Raw genomic sequence first — 26675 nt, 5'->3', positions numbered from 1 at the left:
GGGAACTACACTGCTTTCTCTACTAGCTTCCCAGAATGGGATTACTGGGTCATTGGCACGTACACTTCAAATTCTGATAAGTTCCGCCAAAGCTCTCCAAAAAGTCTGTTCCAATTTTCACTATGTAAGGTGCATGATCATCACTAGTTAAAATGTAAATAATTCACTATTTAAATCCTGAATTTGAGAACCATCATAACAACACATTACCATATTTGCCTGGCTAAAAACAAAGCTAAAATAGAACTAATGTTTCAAGGCAAAGTAAAATCCAAGCACCCGGATTTATTTAGATGAAGTGAATATTTTCCTGTAAGAAAGTAAAACTTCAGCTGTCAAATGCAAGTTCATCCAACAGAAGCCTTTGTTGACTGCAGTCACCCAATGTTGAGATATTTCCGAATGAATTTTAAAGTATAAGCCACTGGCACACTTCATACGTTTGCTTATAGGATAGGTGGGCTCAACCGATTTTTTAATATAAAGGACACAATCCAAAAAATGTCAGGCTGCAACAGTACAAACAGTAACCCTAATTAATTGGTTATAGACATCAGTGTAAGCCGACCCTTAGCTTTAACTTCGCACAGAATTACTGGACATGAACAACATAAAATGAACGGGCAGCACTCAAATGCCAAATATGTTCATTAAAATGTCACAGATAACCTTTATTGGCCCAAATATCATTCTGAACAGGGAGAAGACAGGATGAAAGCTTCATCAACGAGGAAGAGATTACTCCTTATGGAAGGTAAGACAGAAGCTGTCTATCTAAAATTCACAAGGAGTGCTGCTTCCCCACTTGATTTTTCCCACATGGCTCCAAAGTGAGTATTTTCAAGTCCTACTTATGAAGGAAAAGGTCAAGGATATTAGCGTCAACCAGTATCTATGATTCTTAACTTTCTCAGGAACACAAACCACTTTGAGAATATGATAAAAGCTCTCTGTAGACAAAGCAGTAAAGAATCCATGCTTGTCAGAAGAGCCCATGACTTCGGTTAGAGCAGAATCATAGAACCAGGGATGCTAAGAAACCACTGAAGTCCAGCCCCTCAGAAAACTAAAGCCCTGGAACAGTAAAGTGGCTTGTCCAAGGTCAACAGTGAATTAGCAGAGGAATCAGGCAAGAAATAAGCAACTCAAATAGATTTTGAATAAAGCCGAAGTCACAAAGTAACTTTTTCTTATACAAAGAAAGTTCCACTAAGAGATAACTACAGTAACAAATTTATTAAGTGGAATTGGAAGGAACTGTCGCAAGTACTGTTGTTCAAAGTTCCTTGAAGGCCTAAGATGAATGCATGAGGAAAACCATGAGCAGAAATTTTGAAAAGCACTCACCATGTTCCACAAAAACATTGCAGTGTGGACCCCCATGCCTCGATGATTCCTTCTTCCCTGCTCCTTTGATAAAATGCAGGGCAGGCAAGCTTGGCCTTCTTTGGTCCCCAAGAACTTTTCCAGGCTGCTGCCCCATAAAGTAATAATAGGTACCCCTTTCCAGAAGAGGGTTCAAGATCTTCCAGAACGGTCAGGGAGCGTAGAGGGAAATGGCATATACGTGGGATTTCACATTCGCTGCATCTCCACAAGTCAGCAATTGAAATCAATCACAGAAAGACATCTTCCATAACAAAAGGAAGCACTTTTTTTAGGTTGACACTTGCAAGCAGGAGTTCCAATTATTTTCGCAGTTATCAATTTTATGTAATTGCAATGTTACCCAAAAGTTTCTTGATTTTTTTTAAACGGGCTGAATAACAATTTCTTTTCAAGAAGAAAAACCTAAACAGAAATATTCACAGGGGATGCTGAAAAGGGTCAATAATGCTAGTCATTTCAATTCTCACACATAAAGGAAACGCTGATGGTCTTTGGCTACTCCTCCAGAACTTTTCCTGTGGAAGTCACCAACCCCCTATCTTAGCTTCTTCGTCTTCCAACAAATTTCCTGCCGAACTAGTGGCCGCTCTCGCTTCTCTGCTTTGCTCTCCGGAAAAGGACACGGGTCACCCAGATTTCAGCGAGTTTGCCCTCGACTCTGACGAAAAGGAATGCATTGCCAGCAACTTTTAAGTCCGCTTTTTAAAAGGCCTGTGGAACCAATCCAGACTTTTCCTTTGCATTAAAGTTTTTGGCTGAGCTGAGACTAAGGGGGCCGTAGGTGACATTGGAAGAAGTCAGGGCATTAGAGGCTCGCGGGAGCCACCTTGGGGGAAGGGGAGACCCCTTGACAGCAAGGGAGGGATTTGAATGGGAGGCTCCGTGGCCAAAGTTGGGGCCGGGATCCGGAATAAGGGGCGGCTTGGGGCTGAGGGAAGCTGCCGGGGCGCGGCACGGGCAGCTTACTCCGGGGCGCCGCTCTTCCACGCCTCAGAAAACGGGGTGTCCCAAGCTGGGGGAAACAGACCACCCGCAGTGTCCCAAAGCCGGGGCGGGGCTGTAAGGGACGAAGGACTCTCGCGGCTCAGACAGCGGAAGGCGGGCCCCGTGTAGAGGAGGCCCGGCCGCCTCAGCTGCCCCAAGCGCGGGGGTCTCTGCCCGAGACACCCCCTCCCCCGGCCCCGGACGCTGACACCACCACCGCCCTCAGGCAGTCACATCTCCCGAGCTCCGCCGAGGGACCCAGCCGCCCCCCGCCGGTAGGGGCCGTGGACAGCGGAGGAGCTCCTCAGCCGCAGGACCCGAGAACCGGCTCCGGCTCCAGCGCTGCTCAGGCACAGACACCAAACCCCGCGGCCGCCATGATGGATTACGAGCCGCTCCACAACGAGGCCAGGCCCCGCCCTCGGCCCCGCCCACGGCGACGTCCGGAGCCCGCCTCGAGGGGACCCGGATGCCCCAAGAGCCGCTTTCCCGGGACACTGCCGCGCCTCCCGGCTCTGGTCCCACTGCCTGCGAAAGCCCGGCCCGGCACGACCTTTTAACTGTGGCTTCTCTGAACGCAAGGTGAGTGGTAAGGAAGCACCCGCCTCCTCTGTATTGCCATTGGCCTCCGAGAATCCGGGTCAGGCCTCTTTCCTCCGTCCCATTGGCCGGTGGGAGCAGTAGGGCTGGATCTCCCAGCCAACCGTGTTCGGCGCAGTCCGCGGTGCGTGCCGGGAGTTGTGGTCCCACGGCACGCGCCCGAGTCCGCCCGAACCAAGACTCCTGGCCCGGGCCCCGACTGCTGGGGCTCGGCCCCGCCCTCCTGGGACCTGGTAGACTCTTGCCGGCCTAGCGTAGGCCGGACCGCGTCTCCCCGGCGCGAGTAGTGAGACCTGGAAGAGCCAAAGCGAGGGAAAAATTGCGGATTGGATTTTCCTGGAAGCGGAGTCGGATAACTTCCTTCGGTCTCTAAGCGAGAAAATTTGGCTCGCTCCTAGAAACCAAGGTTTTTGATGCCTTTCAACCCCTTCACCCTCCAAAAAGCATAAATATTAGAACTAGCGGGCCGGGCGCGGTGGCTCACGCCTGTAATCCCAGCACTTTGGGAGGCCGAGACGGGCGGATCACCTGAGGTCGGGAGTTCGAGACCAGCCTGACCAAAATGGAGAAACCCCGTCTCTACTAAAAATACAAAATTAGCCAAGCGTGGTGGCACATGCCTGTAATCCCAGCTACTCAGGACGCTGAGGCAGGAGACTCGCTTGAACCCGGGAGGTAGAGGTTGCAGTGAGGCGAGATCGCACCATTGCACTCTAGCCTGGGCAACAAGAGCGAAACTCCGTCTCAAAAAGAAAAAAAAAAAAAAAAACTAGCGAAGAAATATACAGACATAGGGAAAACATCCGACATGTTGCTAACGAATTCAACTGTTTCTTTGGGCATTAGGAGGCTTACTCATTACAGAAAAGGCATTTGTTGGGTTTGCCAGGCGCTATCAGATGTTTGCCCCAGAACGAACCTTTAACATTATAAACATTTCACAGGTGAACACGTGTTCACATGAAAACATCCTCTATATTAGCCGAGAAAATGCCCAGATGGTTGGGTTTAGCAAGTCTGCAGAACCAATGACCTAGATGTGCCAAGGCCACACCTAACAAATAATCCATGTTCTGCGACTAAAAAGCACCTTGGTCCCTATTATAGGCTCTCCACGTCTCCCCAGAGCGCTGCACCTGACAGGCATCCCATTTCTCCCTTTCTTTCCTTCCTTTTCTTTCTTTTCCTTTTCCTTTCCTTTTTTCTTTTCTTTCTCTTTCTTTCCTTCCTTTCTCTTTCCTTCTTTCTTTCCTTCTCTTTCTTTTTTTTTTTTCAGATGGAGTTTCGCTCTTGTCGCCCAGGCTGCGATGCAGTAACAGGATTTCAGCTCACTGCAACCTTCACCTCCCGGATTCAAGCGATTCTCCTGCCTCGGCCTCCCGAGTAGCTGGGATTACAGGCATACACCATCACACGTGCCTAATTTTTGTATTTTTAGTAGAGACAGGGTTTCACCATGTTGGCCAGGCTGGTCTCGAACTCCTGACCTCAAGCGATCCACCCACTTTGGCCTCCCAAAGTGGTGGGATTACAGGCGTGAGCCACTGCTCTTTCTAAGGAGGGATCCACTTATCACAGCGCCTACTTTACACCCAGCACTGTTTACACTTTCCATAAACTGCATTATCTCATGTAATCCTCACTATAGCCCAGTGAGGCATGTAATACTATTCCCCATAATACAGATGGGGAAACAGAGATGTGACTTACCTACCCAAGGTCACTTGGCCAATATGTGACAGAGTCACAATTTCATCCCAGACTGACCTTGCTCCAAAACCCATGGTTCCCACTGTACCATTCAGTATCAAAAACCTGTTGATCTGAGACCACTGATTTTTCACAAGTTGCTACTGATATCGGAGGAACAGCTGCACGATGAGTGTTGTACATTCAGCTATTATATTAAGTATTTTAGAAATATTTCTGCTGCATTGAAAGATGACACTTATTTTTGATACTGGTTTCAAGAGGAATTAGTTACTTGGAAGGTACGGAATGGAAAACATGAAAAATTGTGCCTAGATTTAGAACTGGAATTTATGAATTCAGATGTGATTTGGTTTAGCTTTGTTCTCTCACAAAATTATCTGGCTGACAATCTTAGTTCTGATCTGTAGTGTCATTCTTCAACTGTGAATGCCCTTGTTCTCCTTTATTTACCCATTATTTATTATTTACTTATTTATTTTGAGGCGGTCTTGCTCTGTTGCCCAGGCTGGAGTGCACTGACACGATCTCTGCTCATTGCAACCTCCACCACCCAGGCTGAAGTGATTCTCCTGCCTCCCAAGTAGCTGGGATTACAGGCACATGCCACACACCTGGCTAATTTCTGTATTTTTGTAGAGATGGGGTTTCACCATGTTGGCCAGGCTGGTCTCAAACTCCCGACCTCAGGTGATCCGCCCTCTTGGCCTCCCAAAGTGTTGGTATTACAGGCATGAGCCATTGTACTTGGCCTATTTACCCATTATCTTATCCTGATTATATCCTAATTATTCCTTCTGGAGATTGTGCTATCTTTTTATTCCCATTCATACTTTAGTCATTTTCTCCACATTCTTTCTTTTTTTTTTTTTTTTTTTTTTTTGAGATGGAGTCTCGCTCAGTCGCCCAGGCTGGAGTGCAGTGGTGCAATCTCAGCTCACTGCCAGCTCCGCCTCCTGGGTTCATGCCATTCTCCTGCCTCAGCCTCTGGAGTAGCTGGGACTACAGGTGCCCGCCACCATACCTGGCTAAATTTTTTTGCATGTTTAGTAGAGACAGGGTTTCACTGTGTTAGCCAGGATGGTCTCGATCTCCTGACCTTGTGATCCACCCACCTCAGCCTCCCAAAGTGCTGGCATTACAGGTGTGAGCAACTGCGCACATTCTTTATTCTCTAGTTTAGCTTAAAATTGAGCAGTCAAATCAGAACCCCTAATACACATTTTTTTAAACTAACAATTCATGGCCGGGTGCGGTGGCTCACACTTGTAATCCCAGGACTTTGGGAGGCCAAGGCAGGTGGATCACTTGAGGTCACGAGTTTTGAGACCAGCCTGGCCAACATGGTGAAACCCCTCACTACTAAAAATACAGAAATTAGCCGGGCGTGGTGGCATATGCCTGTAATCCCAGCTACTTGGGAGGCTGAGGCAGGAGAATTGCTTGAGTCTGGGAGGCAGAGGATGCAGTGAGCTGAGATTGCACCACTGCCCTCCAGTCTGGGAGACAGAGACCATGTCTCAAAAAATAAATAACAATTCACTTAAGAAGCATTTATTGAACATCTGTACGTGAAGCACTGCTTTAGGTGCTGAGACACAGTGGTGGGGGAAGAAACCCACCCTTGTCCTCATGAAACCTACATGGAAGGATGGGCAATAAGCAAAATAACAATCCAAACAAAAGATCAGCCTCAATGCTGGAATTAAATTTCTGGGTCCATAAACTTTCAGTCAGCCCAGTCCATCCTCTAAAGGACTGCATTATGACACCTCCCTAGAGCTTAAATCTACATTGATTCACAATTGCAAAGGGGCTTCATCAAGTCCCTTTAATTCTGAGTTCATTTCTTCACCTGTAAATGGAGGTCATAGCTTACTTTACAAGGGTTTGGGGTTTTTTGTTTAATTTGGTTTGTTTGTTTGAAGACAGGGCCTTACTCTGTTGGCCAGGCTGGAATGCACTGGCACAATCTCAGCTCACTACAGCCTCGACTTTCTGGGTTCTGGTGATCCTCTGGCCTCAGCCTCCCAAGTAGCTGGGACTACAGGGACATGCCACCACACCTGTGTTTTTTTGTTGTTGTTTTGTAGAGACAGGGTTCATGAGGATCAAACTAGATCTCATTTGGTTTTCCACAAAGATTGGGACTATGCTTCCTGGGAGTCACAGCAGAGGTCAACTGCACCTGATCTAAAGCCTTATCCCTAGTTTTCCACTTTGCCATTTTCTTGTTTTAGGTGAGCCCCATGCCCAATGCCCAGACTCTAATATTTTTTTCTAGAGATGCACTGAATTTTTTTTTCTTTTTTTTTTTTTGGAGACAGAGTCTCACTCTGTCACCCAGGCTGGAGTGCAGTGGCACGATCCCGGATCATTGCAACCTCCACCTCCCGGGTTCAAGCGATTCACCTGCCTCAGCCTCCTGAGGGATTACAGGCACCCACCACCACGCCCAGCTCATTTTGTATCTTTAGTAGAGATGGGGTTTCCCCATGTTAGCCAGGCTGATCTCGAACTCCCGACCTCAGGTGATCCGCCCGCCTCAGCCTCCCACAGTGCTGGGATTACAGGTGTGAGCCACCGCACCCGGCCAATGCACTGTACTTTAAAAATGCCTGTATAATACTGTAGAATGATACTTTTTAAAAAAACCGAGGCACAGTCTCAAGAGGTCCTGAGAACATAGGCCCTGAATGATACTTTTAAGGGCTTAAAAACTAGAATCCAAAGCCTGGCCAATGCCTGACAATCGGAAATAAATATTGCTTGGCTGGGTGTGGTGGCTCACACCTGTAATCCCAACACTTCAGGAGGCCAAGGCAGGCAGATCACCTGAGTTCAAGAGTTCAAGAGCAGGCTGACCAACATGGCGAAACCCCATCTCTACTAAAAATATAAAAATTCCGCTGGGCGCGGTGGCTCATTCCTGTAATCCCAGCACTTTGGGAGGCTGAGGCGGGCAGATCACGAGGTCAGAAGATAGAGACCATCCTGGTTAACACAGTGAAACCTCGTCTCTACTAAACATACAAAAAATTAGCTGGGCATGGTGGCACGTGCCTGTAGTTCCAGCTACTCAAGAGGCTGAGGCAGGAGAATCGCTTGAACCCGGGAGGTGGAGGTTGCAGTGAGCCAAGATTACGCCACTGCACTCCAGCCTGGGTGACAGAGTGAGACTCCGTCTCAGGAAAACAAACAAACAAACAAACAAAAAAATTAGCTGGGCGTGGTGGTGGGTGCCTGTAGTCCCAGCTATGCAGGAAGCTGAGGCAAGAGTATCACGTGAACCCGGGAGGCGGAGGTTGCAGTGAGCTGACATCCCGTCACCGCACTCCAGCCTGGGGGATAGGGCGAGACTTTGTCTCAAAAAAAAAAAAGTAATATTGAGTAATATTGTCATAGATTGAATAAATCCCTCCAAGTTCATATACCTTAATTAAAAGTGATTCAGTTAAAGCAACCCCCCAAGTTGCTAAAGGGATTCAGTACCATGTAAAGATTTCAGTTTATTCCATTAAAAAAAAAAACAAAAACACACCTACTGGAATTACACTTAACAACGGCGCCCTCTAGTGGGCCACTGCAAGGAAATAATCACCAAAAATTGCTTTTAGACAGACTTTTGTATTAGTTCCACTTAATAGGTAATCACCATTCAGCAGATACTGGATGAACAGCACAGGCTGGCAGGCTGGGAGACACCAAGTGAGGAGGGTAAATTAGCTGACATATGGCCCTGGGGAAAACCAAACCCAGCTACTCAGGAGGCTGAGGCAGGAAGATTGCTTGAGCCGAAGTCTATAGCGAGCCATGATCATGCCAGTGTACTGCAGCCTGGATTACAGAGACCTTGTCTCTTAAAAAAACAAAACCAAACTTGACTCAGACTCCCACTCTTTGCCATTCCCTTCTCTCCAGAGATATACAGCCTGGATAACCTCAAAAACATGACAGGTCGATCCATCTAAAGCTGCAACACAGCCTATAGAATATTCAATTGTCTGCAAACTCCCCAAAACTAGTAATACAACTTGGGATAGGAAAAACAAAAAAGGAGGCCAGGAGCTGTGGCTCACACATATAATCCCAGCACTTTGGGAGGCAAAGGTGGGTGGATCGCTTGAGCCTGGGCAACAACAAAAAAATTTGTAAAAATAAAAAAAATAGGCAGGGTGTGGTGGCTCATGCCTGTAATCTCAACACTCTGGGAGGCTAAGGTGGGAAGATGGCTTGAGCAGGAGGGTTGCTTGAGGTCAGGAGTTCAAGACCAGCCTGGGCAACATGTGGTGGCTCAGCACCTGTAGTCCCAGCTACTCAGGAGGCTGAAGTTGGAGACTGGTTGAGACCAGGAGGTTGAGACGTGATTGTGCCACTGCAGTTCAGCCTAGGTGACAGGGCAAGACCCTGTCTCAAAAAAAAAAAAAAAAAAGCCAGGCATGGTGGTACGTCACATGCCTGTGGACCCAGCTACTCGGGAGGCTAAGATAGGTTCACTTGAGCCTGGGAGGTAGAGGCTCCAGTGATCCGTGATCCATGCCACCCCACTCCAGCCTGGGTGACAGAGTGAGACCCTGTCTCAAAAAAAGAAAGTGAGGTAAGAAGTTGTTTATTGTGTTGTTATAGAGAAGCATACCATTTAATGAAAAAGAGCCAAGTTGTATTTCAGTTATCAAATGCAGTGTTCAAAGTTACTACCACTGAGACTGTCCTAGGTTTACGTGGAGTAGTTAGGGCTCTGTCGGAAGGCATTTTGTCAGCCAAGCACTTCCTCAGCTGTCCTCAGCTCATTATTACCCGGAACAAAAGAACAGAAAACAATGATGTTAAGACATCTATAGCTGGGCGCAGTGGCTCACGCCTGTAATCCCAGCACTTTGGCAAGCTGAGGCGGGGGGATCACAAGGTCAGGAGATCAAAACCATCCTGGCCAACATGGTAGAATGCCACCTCTACTAAAAATACAAAAATTAGTTGGGCGTGGTGGCAAGTGCCTGTAATCCCAGCTACTCGGGAGGCTTAGGCCGGAGAATCGCTTAAACCCAGGAGGCGGAGGTTGCAGTGAGCCGAGATCGCGCCACTGCACTCCAACCTGGTGACAGAGCAAGACTCCGTCTCAAAAAAACAAACAAACAAAAAGACGTCTATAAATATCAAAAAATATGGCTGGGTGCAGTGGTTCATACCTGTAATCCACACACTTTGGGAGGCCAAGGCAGGTGGATCACAAGGTCAAGAGATCGAGACCAGCCTGGTCAACATGGTGAAACAATCTCTACTAAAAACACAAAAATTAGCTGGGCGTGGTGGCGCATGCCTATAGTCCCAGCTACTTGGGAGGCTGAGGCAGAATTGCTTGAACCCAGGAGGTGGAGGTTGCAGTGAGCCGAGATCGAGCCACTGCACCCCAGCCTAGCAACACAGCGACACTCTGTCTCAAAAACAAACAAAAAATAGTTCGCCACATATGTGAAGACAGCACTTGCATATAGTCCTTTTTTTTTTTTTTTTTGAGACAGTCTCACTGTCACCCAGGCTGGAATGCAGTGGCACAATCTCAGCTCACTGCAAGCTCCGCCTCCCGGGTTCACGTCATTTTCCTACCTCAGCCTCCCAAGTAGTAGAGACTACAGGTGCCAGCCACCATGCCAGGCTATGGTTTGTTTTTTCTGTATTTTTAGTAGAGGCGGGGTTTCACTGTGTTAGCCAGGATGGTCTCGATCTGACCTTGTGGTCCACCCACCTCAGCCTCCCAAAGTGCTGGGATTACAGGCGTGAGCCACCACGTCCGGCCGCCTTTTTTTTTTTCTTTTTGAGACAGTCTCACTGTGTCACCTAGGCTGAAGTGCAATGGTGCACTGCAACCAGCTCACTGCAACCTCCGCCTCCCAAATTCAAGCGATTCTCATGCCTCAGCCTCCTGAGTAGCTGACTACATACAGGCTTGTGCCACCACACCCAGCTAATTTTTCTATTTTTGGTAGAGACGAGGTTTCACTGTATTGGCCGGGCTGGTCTTGAACTCCTGACCTCAGGTGATCTGCCCACTCAGCTTCCCAAAGTGCTGGATTACAGGCACATAGCACCCTTGTTTTTTAAGAATGTTCCCCCAAACCTACATCAGGTCACCATTTTTAGATAGTCATCAGAAAAAACAATGCACAGGAATTCTCACATTCTTCAGCGAGAACTCTGACGTCTTTTTATCTTTTAACTGAATTATCCACAAGTTAATGCACCACACTACTTCAATTATAGGACGAAAACAGCTTTGCTTTTCCGATCTCCATTTTTCTTAGCTTATTTTCTTCATGTTTATCTGAGTACATGGACCCGGAACATTCACTCTATTATCATGAATAATTCAGCATCTTACAAGTCACTCTCCAAGCAGGACAGATTAAGGCAGCCTGGTGTGGAGATAATCGCATCTATGGCTACAAGGAATACGCAACAGAAAATCAGATTCCAACCAAGCAAAAGGCTGCTTGTTTTTTTTTTTTTTTGAAACAGAGTCTTGCTCTGTCACCCAGGCTGGAGTGCGGTACGCGATTTCAGCTCACTGCAACCTCCGCCTCCCAGGTTCAAGTGATTCTCCCACCTCAGCCTCCCAAATAGCTGGGACTACAGGTGCGCACCACCACACCTGGCTAATTTTTTGTATTTTTAGTAGAGATGGGGTTTCACCTTGTTGGCCAGGCTGGTCTCGAACTATTGACCTCGGGTGATCTGCCCGCCTCGACCTCCCTAAGTGCTGGGATTATAGGCGTGAGCCACCGTGCCTGGCCTGCTTGGTTAACTTTATTCTTCCAACTTTACCAGCTGCATTCTCAGTCATTTAAAGGATATAGGAATGGAGGCCAAAACAGACCATTTGGAGGTCAGGGATGCCATGTTTTCTATTGGGGCAATTTCATGGGGCACTGTGCCTTGTGAATGACAGTGAGTGGAAGACAAAGCATTCTCCATATTATTCCAGGATGGGAGCCCATTCGACTGGAACACTGTGCACTCTGAAAGAGCTGAAACTATTCCCTAATACTGGGACTCAGCCGGCAACCCAAGGAAGCACTGTTCATCTGCCACCCAGGCTTGGTGTTAGGACAGGAGAAAGCAGGCCTGTGGGCTGGAGGCCGTCACAGGGCCGTCAATGCTGACAAAGGGTTGATCTCTCCAGTCTTCGCTGAGCCACATATGGGGACCACACATCACAGTCTTCACTCCTGCAAGGTCCACAGTCCTGTGCTTCTGGAGCACCTCCTTATCCCTCCTGTTCTAAAAGCCTCTGGCGTGTTTCCATCACAATCTCCTCCATTATTTCTGGCTTTAAGATGTCTTTGATCTGAAAAAGGGAAAAGGCATTTGTTCAGAAAAGAAACCAACCATAAATAGACCACCAAGCCAATCCAAACATAAATCAAGCCGTTAACATAAACTTTCTGTATTCCTTTCATGTCTGAGAGACTAAGCATTACAAGATATGATCTGCTAGAAGCAGCCTAATAAATCAGCAAGATTCTCTGGGATATAGCCGACAAGAACAAAGATATTATTCTGACATTCATCCAAAAGCTGGCTGAAATTTGGGAGAGGTAAGATGCAGTCCAGAGGTTGCTCTCATAAACTAGTCCCACCTGACACCTCCTGCCCCAAAATCCTTAGACTGACACTAGGCATTGAGAATATTGCAAGTTTCTTAGGGAAAGATCTACCAGACACTCATTAAGGCTGTTTCAGGCCAGTTCATACTGATGGATGTTGGGAATATATTGGGGAGACGTGCATATTGTCTCTGAACAAACAACAGAGCAGCTCACAGATCAGTGAAGAAGGGAGAGGCCCTGGGGAGAGTACCTGATGTGGAAGGGATGCTTCATAGCAGTACAGGATGCTGGTATCATACAGCATCATCCTCTGAGTTACCAGCGAGATGATGCAGTTCCGAAGCCGGGATATCACCTCTCGATCAGCAAGAGAGACAGGCTATAAGGAGACACAGAGAAGGGAAGGGAAATACAAACAGGACCAAAATACGTGACCAGCCACAGAAATTCACAAATAAATCATTTATGACTCAGACAATATCACCCTGGAATTCCAAATCAACCAAACAGCTAACTCCAAGGGAGATTAAAAGGAATGGGGCAGGGTGCAGTGTCTCATGCCTGTAATCCCAGCACTTTGGGAGGCCGAGGTGGGTGGATCACAAGGTCAGGAATTCGAGACCAGCCTGACCAACATGGTGAAACCCCATCTCTACTAAAAATAGAAAAATTAGCAGAGCATGGTGGGGCACACCTGTAATCCCAGCTACTCAGGAGGCTGAGGCAGGAGAATCACTTGAACCCAGGAGGCGGAGCTTGCAGTGAGCCGAGATGGCACCACTGCACTCCAGCCTGGGTGACAGAGCAAGACTCCGTCTCAAAACAAAACAAAACAAAACAAACAAACAAAACAACAGAAAAAGAATGTCTTCTTCACTGGCTCTTTGGCTATTACCCTGCAACTTTGCCATCTCCACCAACAAACATCAAACCATTCACTGAGTTCATCTCCTTAGAAGAGAGAAGATAATATGGGGTTCATGAACACACCTTGATGGAAAGTCAAAGTGACTCAGCCTACACCAGTAATATAGCTAAAAACAACCAACTTCACTGGCCACAAAAACACAGCAAAGACCGAGCCCCGTCCATCCCACTGACAATGGCCACAGGGTTTGCTCACCTCCAGGTTTGCAATGAAGCCCCCTGCTTCCTCTTCTTTGTGCTCAGGTGTTGGGTAAATCCAGATGAAGCCGTTGTTACCGAGAATCACTGAGGCACCACATGGCAAATCATGAAGGTGGGTCTTCTGCCGTCTCACCAGGGAGGGGGAAACCTGGACCAAAACCCCCTGACCTAGCTAAAGAAATAGATCACGAAGCTAGGTCACTGCAAGATCGGCGGGATGAATGAAAAGCAGACTACAGAATACACATCCTAAGTATATTCAAATTGGTGTCCTTCCTGTTTATAATTGCTGTCACCCACATGCATACACATAGTACACATTTTTGCAGAGAACGCTTTGGGACTCAGAGGCTATTCATACATCCCAGCAGAAGGTGACCTTCAATACTCTTCTCTGTCATTTCCCTTTGCAGTCTTCTTTGCACTCTAAAGCCAGAACTCATGTGCCAGACATTAAGAGAAGCTGAAGCCAATGAGGAAGTGAGCTGGAGCCTCCTGCTGGCCCAGGAGCACTGCATTGTTCCATGACCCTAGCTCGTACCTGAACCCCAAACACTCATCTTGCCTGTGAGATGTGTGCCTCTGGGTAGGTAAGGAGATGGGTGGAGCTGGGTGCAAATCCATGTCTGGTCCTGGCAGGACAGCTCAAGTCCACGTCCTGCCAAGGAAGAGTCCGCAGGACCCAGGGTTGTGAAAGTCAGCATACTGCAGCAGTCCTCTGCCTACTCGATGTACATCAGCGTGGCCGTCTGCAGCCACTCCACTAAGGGAAGAGGTTTTTGTTCCACTCAGAAAATAAAAACATTCACCCAGATAAAGCTAAGAGACTAGTAAATCCTAATTTGTTTTAGGAAGTATGCTCTCCTTAAAATAGTAAATAGCTTCAATAATGCAACCTCGTACAAGAAAAGCAGTGAAATTCCATTTAGAGGCTCAGATGACAGAGCAAGCTTTGCCAGCAATAACATCCACTGGACTGATTGGACGTTTGTCTAAGGGCTGTTTAACCAGACCCAGCCTGCCTTTGTTCCCAGGACAGCCTCAGCCCCAGTGCTGAGCTGCAGCGCCCCCTGGAGGAAGAGAGACAGCTGCGCCTCCCAGCCCACAGTTGGAGGGGCTCTTCTGGTGAAAGTCAGTCTCCTTGGAGAAAAAGGATAAAACTTGTTCTTTACAAGGCTACTGACCCATGACCCTGTGAACCCTGACCTTCCTGATGTTACGTTTAAGGAACACGATCAGTTTGTGGGATGCCAGCCTCTACTAATGCTTAGCTACTGGGGTTCTTTAGGCCAGAATTCCAGAGAGCTATGGGGATTCAAAAATAGCCTTGTAGTCTCGGTCAGCAAACAGGAACATCAAGAGCCCGACTTACTTTTCCATATTTCAGGCTCCTCGTGTGCAAAGAGACAGCTCCGTCAGAGAACACTGCCTGGACCTCAGCCTGGCCAGGGTGATGAAGGAACAAACAGCAGCCTTGGCCACACACTCTCCTGTCCTCTGCAGCCTCTGCCCCTTGACCCCACACCTCCATCTTTTCCTCCCCTCTCCAATGGTCCAGGCACAACAATCTTTGACCCAGAGGACATCACTGTGACCTTACCTCTCCCCTTGGTTGTCATGAATATCTTTTTTTAAAAAATACAGAAGGCCAGGTGCGGTGGCTCACACCTGTAATCCCAGCACTTTGGGAGGCTGAGGCAGGTGGATACCTGAGGTCAGGAGTTCTAGACCAGCCTGACCAACATGGAGAAACCCCGTCTCTACTAAAAATACAAAATTAGTCGGGCGTAGTGGCACATGCCTGTAATCCCAGCTACTCGGGAGGCTGAGGCAGGAGAATTGCTTGAACCTGGGAGGCAGAGGTTGCAGTGAGCCGAGATCCCACCATTGCACTCCAGCCTGGGCAACAAGAGTGAAACTCCGTCTCAAAAAAATAAATAAATAAATAAATAAATAAAATAAAGACAGAGGCCAGGCATGGTGGCTCATGCCCGTAATCCCAGCACTTTGGGAGGCAGAGGTGGGCAGATCACCTGAGGTCAGGAGTTTGATACCAGCCTGGCCAATATGGTGAAACATGTCTCTACTAAAAATACAAAAATTAGCCAGGCATGACGCACGCCAGTAATCCTAGCTATTTGGGAGGCTAAGGCAGAATTGCTTGAATCCAAGAGGCGGACGTTGCAGTGAGCCGAGATCGCGCCACTGCACTCCAGTCTGGGCAACAAAGCAAGACTCCGTCATTAAAAAAAAAAAAAAAGAAAAATTAAAAAAAAACATAAAATAGAGACAGAGTCTTGCTCTGTCACCCAAGCTGGAACGCAGTGGTGTGATCATAGCTTACTGTAGCCTTGAGCTCCTGGGCTCAAGCAACCGTCTGGCCCCAGCCTCTTGAGTAGCTAGGACTACAGGCATGTGCCACCATGCCCGGCTAATTCTTTTTTAATTTTTTTGTAGAGAGAGGGGTCTTGCTATGTTGCCCAGGCTGGTCTTGAACTCTTAGGCTCAAGCAGTCCTCCCTCCTTGGCCTTCCAAAGCGCTGGGATTACAGGCATGAGCCACCACACTCGGCCTGTCATTAATATCTTGACGTGAACAACACCTTCTCCACTCCCTGCGCTGAAAGTTAACACCATTAACAAAAGCCTAGTCTAAAGCACAGGCCACCGTAAGTTACAAGGCCCAAAGAAATGACTTGGCAGCAGGTCCCAACAAGAGCTGGGGAGTCAGCCTGAATTAAGGAGACTGAGAAAGGATGCAGCAGAGCCCGACACTTGGTCTAAGACTCGGATCCCTGCAAGGATGACACGGTTCTTCCGTCAGAGACATACAATGGAAGGCCCATTTCCCAGTCCCACAGAAAAGCATCAAGAGGCTGGAGTGCAAAGCGCAGGATACACTGATAAGGTCCCCTTCCTGTAAGAAACCTCTCATTGCAAGCTCATCTTCTGCAGATCTTCTCCTCTGAAATACACAAAGAAATGACATTACTTAAGCCAGATCCTCAGAAAGGTCTCCATCGCTTCTTTCTCTTTCACTTCCTTTTGAGATTTTTGAGGCCAACCACAATATTCAAGCACTGAGAACTATAGCAAGAGTAGGTAACCCAAGCCACTTGAGGGGAATCAGTGATAATCATGACTTTCCATCTCAAAAGACTTTTCCACAGCTCCTCTTCTCTTCCTCTTTCCCTCCCTTCTCTGAGGAACATTCAGACCCCTCCCAATCTCACCTAGCCAACATTTCCATAGTCATCTTCCATGACAGCCCTCTGTGGTCCAGCAGGACCAGACTAAGTCCTGCTTGGATATATCTCTGCTCATACATTTCCCTTTATCTCAGATTCCCTGAACTAGTCACTTAAAGTCTCTCCATCCTTCCAGGATCAACTCCAATGCCTGTCTTTCCTACAAGCTTCTCTCACTGAAATCTCCTTTTGTATAACCACAACTTATTTATTCTTCTACTGCCAGGGACTAGGTCAGTTATCTTATATCCCCTGCTGGGGAACTCAGTCGTGCTTGGCACTCGGCACAGAGCTTGGCACAGTAAGCCTCTCTGTAAATACACGCTGGACTGAAGATCAAGGTGAACCATGGCATTTTACAAAAGGCTGTGGCTTAGTTACTGTGGTTGTCTGGAAAGCCAACAACCACATTCCACACGTGGTTGAATGAAATGCCTTTCAATTCACAAAAAACTCATGTAAAGACAGCTTTTCAAGGAACACCTTCACTATGCAAGGCTGTTATGTCCAAAAAGGAAAACTGTTAACAACCAGCATCTAAGGGCTCCTCTCCCCAACTCTCTGTTGGGATCCCACCCCATGGATGTTTCTGATCCTACCATAGGCCAACCGCTCCCTCTTTCGGGAGACCTGGACAGGGTGAAACGTCTACATACACATCTAGGCAGCAAACTTCACAACAGACAAACAGGAGTCAAAGGGGCAACCTCAGTGTAAATCAAAGTCCTCTGGTGGAACAAAGGGTCCCACGGCTCCCCCCAGCCCACTGGGCCCTAGTCCATGGCCCCAGCTGTAGCCCTTACCAGCTCTCCTCCAGGAAGGTTCATGGACGAGAGCAGCAAGACCGAATCCAGCCTGGAGTTGGTCTCCACCTTCCACCTCTTCTGTTGAACCTATAAGCCAAGTTCCACACCTGGACACATGCTCCATGTTCATGTGTCATATCAAATAACCAGTAAGGCCAGACGTGGTGGCTCACGCCTGTAATCCCAGCACTTTGGGAGGCCGAAGCTGGTGGATCACTTGAGGTCAGGAGTTTGAGACCAGCCTGACCAATATAATGAAACCCCATCTCTACTAAAAATACAAAAATTAGCCGGGCGTGGTGGCGGGTGCCTGTAATCCCAGCTACTTGGGAGGCTGAGGCAGGAGAATCGCTTGAACCTGGGAGGTGGAGGTTGCAGTGAGCCAAGATCATGCCGCTGCACTCCAGCCTGGGCGACAGAGCGAGACTCCATCTCAAAAAAAAAAAAAAAAAATTAACCAGTAATCTGAAATCCAACAAGCCACATATTTACATCAGAAGCCACACAATGGCCAAATGCAATGAATGCCTTTTTCATGTAACTACAAGTGGAATGACTGTCCCATGAATGAAATCGCCAGCCTGCCTCGACTTTGTAAACACCAATCTGATATCGACGTTACCTCTGTGATTCGTCCCACTACGATGTCTCCTACTTCACCAATGTATCTGAAAGACAAAACACAAGGGGTTCATCCATCTGTGAGCAGACTTTCTGACAAGACCACACACCATTTGAGATGTCGGTTCAACAGGGTGAAAGCCTGGATGGAACAGGTGCCACATTCAGCAAATTTATGTAACTATATTGTCTGGACTTACTTTCAGAAACTGCTAACTTCAAACATTCCTCCACGTATAAAGTCTCCATTAACTATCCTTAGAATATCACTATTCCAAGTAGTTCATTTAGCCAAAAAACCCTATTTTGTTCGATTACATGACAATGAAAAACATGGACTATTTTCCTGTGGCACATGGATGAGTTCTGCACCAGCCAAAGGAAGAGAAAGGAAATCTGAGCCAGGACGCCAACCACACAAGTCTGCTCACGTCTCCTCCACTCACTCACCGCCTGCTCCTCTCAAGCCCCTTTGCTAGTTCCTTACCCGCGATTCTAATGAGACATACTCAGTGCTGAGGCTAAGTCCTTAGACCTCTTCACTTCTCGGCCACTCAATCCAATACCTTTAAAACACCACTCTGTGCTGTGACTGTGCCACTCTCCTGAATTCCAAATCCTGCTCAACTGCTAGCTACCCAACTCTGCCATCTAGATGACTAACGGGCATTTTCAAATGTATCAAGCCCAAAACTAAGCTTTCCCACAGCCCCCTCCAGTCCTCCATAGCAAACCGAGATAGGGGATGAGTTGTCCCCATCTCAGTCAACGGTGACTCCATCCCCTCAGTTGCTCAGGCCAAAAACCTCGGAGAGTTCCTTGATTCCTCTCTCTCTCTCACGCTCCAGGACAAGTCCAGTAGCAAAACCTGTTGGCTCTACCCTTAAAACATATGCAGGAAATAAAAGGCATCCAAACTGGAAAGGAAGAAGTAAAATTATTTCTATTCACAGTTGGCGGGGTCCTATGCACACTAAAGCCCAAAGAATACAAAACCCAACACCTTTTCACGACTTTAAAAAACACTCGGAAAATAAAATCTGTGTAGATTCCAATCACTCCTCCACCTTCCACTGCTCCTACCTTAGGTGAAGCCACCATCACTTCAGATCATGAGTATGGTCCCTAATCCACCTCCCTAAGCTTGCCCTATCCCCCTTCAATCTCCCATCAGCAGCCAGAGTGAGCTTAAGTCCAGATCAAGTCCCTCCTCTGCTCCACCCCTTCCAGTGCTTCCCAGATTACACAAAGTAGAAGCCAAAATGCTTACTCTGACTACAAGGCAGGCCCACGCCCGCCCACCTCAGCTCTCTGCTTACATCTGCCCCTTCTCTCCCCATCACTCACTCTGTTCCAACCCCACTGGCTTGCTTTCTGGGGCTAACCTTCATTGAATGCTTCTAGGTATCAGGCTCTGTGCTAAATACTTTACAGGCACCATCTCACTGAATTCTAAAGAAAATCCTAGGCCAGGCGCAGTGGCTCACGCCTGTAATCCCAGCACTTTGGGAGGCCAAGTTGGGGGAAATCATCAGAGGTCAGCAGTTCGAGACCAGCCTGGCCAACATGGTGAAACCCTGGCTCTACTAAAAATCGAAAAAAATTAGCCAGGCGTGGTGGAGGGCGCCTGTAATCCCAGCTACTCGGGAGGCTGAAGCAGGAGAATTGTTTGAACCCGGGAGGCGAAGGTTGTAGTGAGCCGAGATCACGCCACTGCACTCCAGCCTCGGCAACAGAGTAAGACTCCATCTCGGAAAAAAAAAAAAAAAAAAAAAAGAAAAAGAAAATCCTATGAAGTAGGCCATGCTATTATACTCACTTTGCAGAGGAGGTAACCAAGGCTTGGAGTGGTGACATAACATGGGGAAACCTCTGAAGCCTGCATTGATCTGCACCGCCCCACCTACAGTCACGGTCAAAACCTCAGACTTACAGCATGACAGGGCAGGCAGGGGTGGGGTGGGGGATAAGGAGGGGGCAGGAAAAGCCTGGTTGTACAACCTGGATGCTGCAAGAAAGGGAATACACACCTTTTGTTCTCACCTGGTTTTCAAAGCTTTCACACAGATCAACTTGTTTACTCTCTCCACAGAGCCAGCAACAGATGCAATGAGCTTCTCTTCTCCCATATACGTTCCATGGCCCCTGATGCAAGGCGAAGATACAAAGAAAGGATATGACGGTAACTCGAAGTGACCTCTCTCCCTTCAAGAACAATGTGTTCCTCAAAGCTAACAGGCTCCCCCTGCAAAGCGTGGCTTCTGTGCTGGCTGCTCCCTCTGCCTTCAGTGCTCCTTCTCCAGACAGCTACTTGGACATCACTCCTCTCACTCAGGTCTGCTCAGGTGTCACTTTCTGCAGCAGGCCTACCTTGACTGTGCCATTGAAAACACAGCCCACCCTGTTGCCACCATTCCCCCCACATACCATTGACTCTGCTCCACTTTTTTCCCTATTGCATTATTGCCTAACATTCTGAATAACTTATTCATTGCGCTTATTATCTATCTCTCCCTGTTAGAACTCCACCAGGACAGAGATTTTTCACTCTGCCATAATAACCCAACTGCACAAAATATATGTTAAAAGCATTAATGAAAGAATGAATCTTAAGATTTCCTAGGGGCCGGGCATGGTGGCTCATGCCTGTAATCCCAGCACTTTGGGAGGCTGAGGCGGGCAGATCACACTTGAGGTCAGGGGATCGAGACCAGCCTGGCCAACATGGTGAAACCCTGTCTCTACTAAAAAAAAAAACCAAAAATTAGCTGGGCATGGTGGCGTGCACCTGTAATCCCAGCTACTCAGGAGGCTGAGGCAGGAGAATCACTTGAACCCAGGAGGCAGAGGTTGCAGTGAGCCGAGATCGCACACTAAGACAGACTCCGTCTCAAAAAAGAAAAAAAAAATTTCCTAGTATCCACTAACCTTAAACTAACAGGTTAAAGGGCAATGCTATGAATGCTGTGCCCCTTGTACATATACAAGTTAAAAAAAAAAAAAAAAAAGGTTGAAACACTAGTGTTATCTATGATGATATAATGGCTGGTTTTACTTCTTTTCTTACATAATTGTCTCATTTAATCCTCATTACCGTATCATACTGTTATTATCACTATCTTACAGATGAGGAAACTGACCGTGGAGAGGCAATGCCGCTAATAAGATGTGATGGTAGCAGGACTGGAACCCCAACTGTCTGACTCAAGAGCCTTCCCTCTTAACCACAATACACTGCACTACACCCCTTAGATTCAAAATGTGTATAAATGGGTGCATGCAGCACAATGTAACTGTTTGCCCTAAGCTCGAACAATTACGGATTCTAAACTGAAGAGGAGGCAGCCAAGAACGCCCACCATCCCCTCAGCTGAAAACTGGAAAAGAGCCTGCGCCTAACCCTCCCCAGCTTTCCAGGTCTCCCACAAGGAAGGATCAAAGATTTGGACTTCAGGCAGAAGACCCAAAAGTCACAGCCACCGGAGGTCAGGAGTGGAGGGTTTCAGGGAGCTGAGACAAATGCAGACGGGGACACACAAGATGCAGGGAGCAAGAAGCACGAGGCTCGGAAGCGAGGCGAGTAGGATGCTCAGACGAAGTGCCTTGGGTCCCGCGGGGAGTTACACACACAGGGATACGAGGCCTGGACCACGTGCAGAGAGCCCTGAAGCCGCTCTCTGAAGCCTCGACTCCCCCAAGTCCCCACGTACCGCATGAATCCTGTGTCCGTAGTGATTGTATCCCCCGGCACCACTAGATGTTTCTTAGTGTCGCGGCCTAGTCTCTCGCTAAGAGGCTTGCGAGCCACTGGAAGCCTCATCTCCATCGCCATCTTGGCGCCAATGAGTTGCGCAGGCGCAGCTCAGTCGGGAGCTGCGATATCCGACTCCACAACTCCCGGCCGCGTTCGGAGGGGCGGGGAAAGGCGGGGACTCAGAGCAGCTGCCAATGAGAACTCACGGCCTAGAGGCCATGTTTACAATTGGCAACAACAAGGCGAACCCGAAGGGAAGGGAGCCGAGCTGCCATGTCTACTATTGGCAAGGGAGCAGCCGTGGAATAATAAAATCTCACGTTGTGTGGCGTGTGAGTTTTTACCAAAACTCTCTTGTACTCATCATCCCATTTATTGTTTACCAGGGTTAGAGATAATTGAGAAACGGACCTCTGAGTTTCTGTCCGATTCTAAGCTGCTGAAATCCGATATTTTGTAAAAGAGAGCTCAGGAGGATAGAGAGATGGGATCTACAGAAAACACTATTTGAACAGAAAGAAGAGCCCCTTTCCACACGGTTCCCAGTAGCGCCAGGATTCTACATTGCGGCCGCCCCGTGGGTGCCAGCTCAACATCATCATCTATACCCCCAAACCGGGCTCCAGATACTTCTCACTTGGTTCTGTCCTTTCATAAGGACTCCTTTGAACAAGCTAATTTACTCCAATATTTCTTTTGGAAACGAGTTAAAAATCGTCTAAGAAAACAGGTCAAACCTTGCAAGCCAGGTATATTTGGTAGGGCAGGGAAGAGCACACACAATGCGAAGATCTTGGCTTGCATTTAGTTACACAGCGAGTTGAGCGCTCTCTGTGTGCCAGGCGCTGTTCTAAGGATTCAACGGGGAACAGACGGATGTCTCTGTGGGTTTTTCTGCGGCTCCGTTTTAATAGGAGGGTACCCCTCGCCCCTTCTCCCCGTCCCCCACTACCCTCTCCCTCTCCTTGCCCTGCATTCACAAGAAACTAATTGGGGATGGTAACCCCCCATGCACAGGGACTCTAAAGACGATTAAATGAAATCATTGGCATCAGCTGTGGTCAGTAAAGCCGGTAAACCAAGTCCGCCTCCTGAAGAAAGATCCATCGAGCCAATTGTTTAATAAATCTCCAAAGCGACAGCATTTCTTCCACTTAAGCAAGTCTCACGACCACACTTAAGAAAGCCAGCCCTGCCAGGCAGTCGATGACATGAATGCTAGTGCCCCGAGGCCCTGGGTAAGCGGGCTGCCAGACCCTCGCCCTCTGCCGTGCCTGGAGGAAGGCACTAGAGCCCAGCCCCTCGGTCCAGTCCTGCCGCGGCCATAAGAGGGCGATGGTGTCCTTTGAGCTCGCGTAGCCCGGCAGCCGGGGAGCCAGGCCCAGCGAGCGGCCCCAGGCGGAGCGAGAGTGTAGGCCTGACACCATCCAAGTTCTTCCCGGGAGGGAGAGACGTCGCCTTTACCCCGCGCATTCTCACAGCGTTCACAAGGTTGGCATTGTGGATATCAGTTTATGGAGGAGGAAATCGAGGCCCCAAAAGGAATGGAATTCACATTAGCAGATGGCAGCAAAGCCGATGTGTGTTCCAACTGCACGCGATTTACCCCAGAGCCTGCACCCTTTACCAGACATAACCCGAGTGCTTCGGCTGGTCCTTTGCTGAGTGCTTTACAAATACTATGTTATGTATTCCTCACTTTCAGCCCATCTTCGAGATAGGCATTGCTATCCCTGATGATCACTTGGGGCCACCGAGCCCCCCAAACAGACCCGTAACTGGGACTAGAATCCAAAACGACAGAGACTCCCCCTCTCCCATCCCCAGTGCTCCTCTTTCTGCATCATCACACGCACCCTTTTTTATTTTTATTTTTTTCGAGACAGTCTTTGTCACCCAGGCTGGAGTACAATGACACGATTATGGCTTACTGCAGCCTCGCCCTCCTGGGCTCAGGTAATCCTACCACCTCAGACTCTTGAATAGCTTGGACTACAGGCACATGCCACCAGGCTCGGCTAATTTTTTGTATTTGTTTTGTGAAGACAGGGTTTCACCGTGTTGCCCAACCTGATCTCGAACTCCTAAACTCAAGTGATCCGCCCACCTTGGCCTCCCAAAGTGCTGGGATTACAGGCATGAGCCACCGAGCCCGGCCACACTTACCCCTTTACCACCAGTAGACAAGTGACCACCAGTAGACAAGTGGGTAACCGGAGACGGAGCAGCACATCCCAGGGGGCTTGTAAAAAGTATAGATTCCTTAGGCATTGAGGCTGTAAACCCCGAATATCTGAGACAGGTCTCAGTTAATTTAGAAAGTTTATTTCACCAAGATTGAGGATGTGCCTGTGGCACAAGCTCAGGAGGTCCTGACAACCTGTGCCCAAGGTGTTCGGAGCGCAGTTTGGTTTTATACATTTTGGGGAGACATGAGGCATCAATCAACATATGTGAGATGAATATTGGTTCGGTCTGGAAAGGCCAGACAACTCGAAGCTGGGAAGGGGCTTCCTGGTGATAGGTAGATAAGAAACAAATGGTTGACGCCAGGCGCGGTGGCTCACGCGTGTAATCCCAGCACTTTGGGAGGCCGAGGTGGGCGGATCACAAGGTCAGGAGATCGAGACTACCCTGGCTAACACGGTGAAACCCCGTCTCTACTAAAAATACAAAAAAAAAAAAAAAAAAAAAAATTAGCCGGGTATGGTGGCTGGTGCCTGTAGTCCCAGTTACTCGGGAGGCTGAGGCAGGAGAATGGCTTCAACCCGGGACGCAGAATTTGCAGTGAGCCGAGATCGCACCGTTGTACTCCAGCCTGGGCGACAGAGTGAGACTCCGTCTCAAAAAAAAAGAAAAAAGAAAAAAAGAAACAAATGGTTGCATTTTTTGTATTTTTAGTTTCTGATTAGCGTCTCCAAAGGAGGCAATCAGGTATGCATTTATCTCAGTGAGCAGAGGGGTGACTTTGAATAGAACGGGAGGCAGGTTTGCCCTAAGCAGTTCCCAGCTTGACTTACTTTTCCCTTTAGCTTAGTGATTTTGGGGCCCCAAGATTTATTTGCCTTTCACAAGGCTCTGCAAAGGTAAGGTCCAGAAGTCTGTGCGTGTTTTAACTCGCTATGTAATTTCAATGGCGGAAAAGGTCTAAGATTCACTGATGCCACACATCTGTGCATCTCCGCAGCCACTGCCCCAGGCTGATCAACGGCATCTCTTACCAGGGAGATAACCTCCTAGCTTGTCTTCCTAATTCTACTTTTGTCCTTCCTATCATCCAATCTCCGCACAGCAGCCAGAGAGAGCTTTAAAAACAGATTAAATCACTTCTCTGCTTCCAGCACTTCTTGAGTCCTGCCTGTCTCTGACCTCACGCTCGTCCTAACCCACTGCGTTACTCACTATGCTGCAGCCAGACTGTTAACGGTGGAGGGTGCCTAGCTTCTCGGCGTCTTGGACAAAACACACAGACAAAGCAAGGAAAGAATAAAGCAACAAAAGCAGAGATTTATTGAAAACGAAAGTACACTCTACAGGGCGAGAACAGCTCAAGCAAAGAAACTCAACAGGCTCCTTACAGAAGTTTCTGGGGTTTAAATACCCTCTAAACGTTTCCCATTGGTTATTTGGTGTACGCCCTGTGTAAATGAAGGAGTGGCCCGTGATCAGTCTGATTGGTTGTGGAAAGTGGCCAATCAGAGGCTGAAGTTAAAGTTACACCCTACGCCAATGTCTGATTGGCTGTGGAAAGTTATCAATCAGAGGCTGAAGTGAAGTTACAAAGTTATACTCCCATGCAAATGAAGACTTGGCCACCTACCAGCCTGACTGGTAGTGGGAAGGGACCAATCAGAGGTACTTTCAGTTTTTCATCTGCCACACAGAAAAGCCGGGATTGCAAAGGGAGTAGCCTCTGGTCCTTTGGTTACTTGGACATGGAAAGTTGGAGTTTTCCTTTTGATTTAGTTCTAGAAAGTCAGTGTGAATCAGCCTTATGTTCCCTGCCTCCAGACCCTATTCTCCTGCCTCAAGACTAGCTGGCTTCCCCTCGGTTCCACAGCACCAAGCTCCTCATCACTCAAGGGCCCTTCACTCTGGTCTCTTTCTGCATGAATTCTCTTCTCCCAGGCTTTTGTGTGGCTGGCTCCTTCTCCTCACACATGGCTTGCTCAAACATCACCTCCTCAGAGAAGACTTCCCTGATCACCTTATCTGGAATAACTTTCCAGTCCTTTTTTTTAATCCCTTGATCCTGTTTTGCTACTTGTCACTGATTTTTCTTTTTCTTTTCTTTTCTTTTTTTTTTTGAGACAGAGACTTGCTCTTGTCGCCCAGGCTGGAGTGCAATGGCGCGATCTCAGCTCACTGCAACCTCTGCCTCCTGGGTTAAAGAGATTCTCCTGTCTCAGCCTCCGGAGTAGCTGGGATTACAGGAACCCATCACCACTCCCAGCTAATTTTTGTATTTTTAGGAAATACGGGGTTTCACCATGTTGGCCAGGCTTGTTTCAAACTCCTGACCTGAAGTGATCTGCCCACCTTGGCCTCCCACAGTGCTGGGATTACAGGTGTGAGCCACCATGCCTGGGCCTCAATTTTCTTTCTTTTTTTTTTTTTTTTGTTCATTGATCGCAGTCTCCCCCCACTAGAACATGCATGTGCTGAAAACAGGGACTTTATCTATTCTGTTCATCATATATCAATGCTTAGATCCAGGCCTGGCACACAGGGCAGCCATAAAATATTTGTTGAAAAAAATACAATATATTTACAAAATACGGATTTGCTTGTCTGCTCATCGCCTGTCTTCCCACAGGATATGAGCCCCACAA

At 48.0% G+C, this 26675-nt stretch overlaps 3 protein-coding genes and 1 long non-coding RNA gene across 5 annotated transcripts in view; 1 reads left to right on the top strand and 3 right to left on the bottom strand.

The window, feature by feature from the left end:
* ABL1 (ABL proto-oncogene 1, non-receptor tyrosine kinase) overlaps positions 1-2964 on the bottom strand; it is a 175002-nt gene extending 172038 nt beyond the window's left edge. Inside the window, exon 1 of the mRNA XM_019033606.4 lies at positions 1348-2964. Coding sequence (XP_018889151.3) covers positions 1348-1483 — 136 coding nt within the window. The 5' untranslated portion in view covers positions 1484-2964. The remainder of the gene's footprint in view (positions 1-1347) is intronic.
* LOC129524715 (uncharacterized) lies at positions 2079-2177 on the bottom strand. Its single transcript, XM_055351358.1, has one exon. It carries the CDS (start codon positions 2175-2177, stop codon positions 2079-2081), a length of 99 nt encoding a protein of 32 aa, XP_055207333.1.
* A 5203-nt stretch (positions 2965-8167) lies between the features above and the next one.
* On the bottom strand, positions 8168-21968 carry EXOSC2 (exosome component 2). 2 transcript variants are annotated; one of them, XM_019033605.4, is made up of 9 exons: positions 21800-21968; positions 20133-20234; positions 18091-18136; positions 17466-17555; positions 16314-16379; positions 14788-14856; positions 13411-13587; positions 12538-12666; positions 8168-12025 (listed from the first exon to the last, which is right to left on the bottom strand). In XM_019033605.4, the coding sequence occupies exons 1-9, from the start codon at positions 21919-21921 to the stop codon at positions 11945-11947; spliced, it is 882 nt and encodes a 293-aa protein (XP_018889150.1). In that variant the 5' UTR covers positions 21922-21968; the 3' UTR covers positions 8168-11944. The 2 variants fall into 2 exon arrangements, with proteins under 2 accessions (XP_018889150.1, XP_055207330.1); XM_055351355.2 differs by lacking the exon at positions 17466-17555 and having other exon boundaries at positions 21800-21954.
* On the top strand, positions 20182-22192 carry LOC134756915 (uncharacterized). Its single transcript, XR_010130378.1, has 2 exons — positions 20182-20271; positions 21216-22192. It is a non-coding gene; the product is annotated as an uncharacterized lncRNA (long non-coding RNA).
* The last annotated feature ends 4483 nt before the right edge of the window (positions 22193-26675 follow it).

The sequence above is a fragment of the Gorilla gorilla genome, chromosome 13, assembly GCF_029281585.2.
Source record: "Gorilla gorilla gorilla isolate KB3781 chromosome 13, NHGRI_mGorGor1-v2.1_pri, whole genome shotgun sequence".
NCBI lineage: Eukaryota > Metazoa > Chordata > Mammalia > Primates > Hominidae > Gorilla > Gorilla gorilla.
Note: the sequence above shows the minus strand (reverse complement) of the source record. Positions and strands in the feature narration are given on the sequence as shown.

What these genes read in the sequence shown, in the direction of transcription:
- LOC129524715 (XM_055351358.1), bottom strand. Translation starts at nt 2,177, where the DNA reads ATGTCACCTACGGCCCCCTTAGTCTCAGCTCAGCCAAAAACTTTAATG.
- EXOSC2 (XM_019033605.4), bottom strand. Translation starts at nt 21,921, where the DNA reads ATGGCGATGGAGATGAGGCTTCCAGTGGCTCGCAAGCCTCTTAGCGAG. An exon ending in ACGGACACAGGATTCATGCG is followed by an intron (nt 20,235 to 21,799) that starts GTACGTGGGGAC and finishes GCCTTGCATCAG; the next exon opens with GGGCCATGGAACGTATATGG. An exon ending in TAGTGGGACGAATCACAGAG is followed by an intron (nt 17,556 to 18,090) that starts GTAACGTCGATA and finishes CTTGGCTTATAG; the next exon opens with GTTCAACAGAAGAGGTGGAA.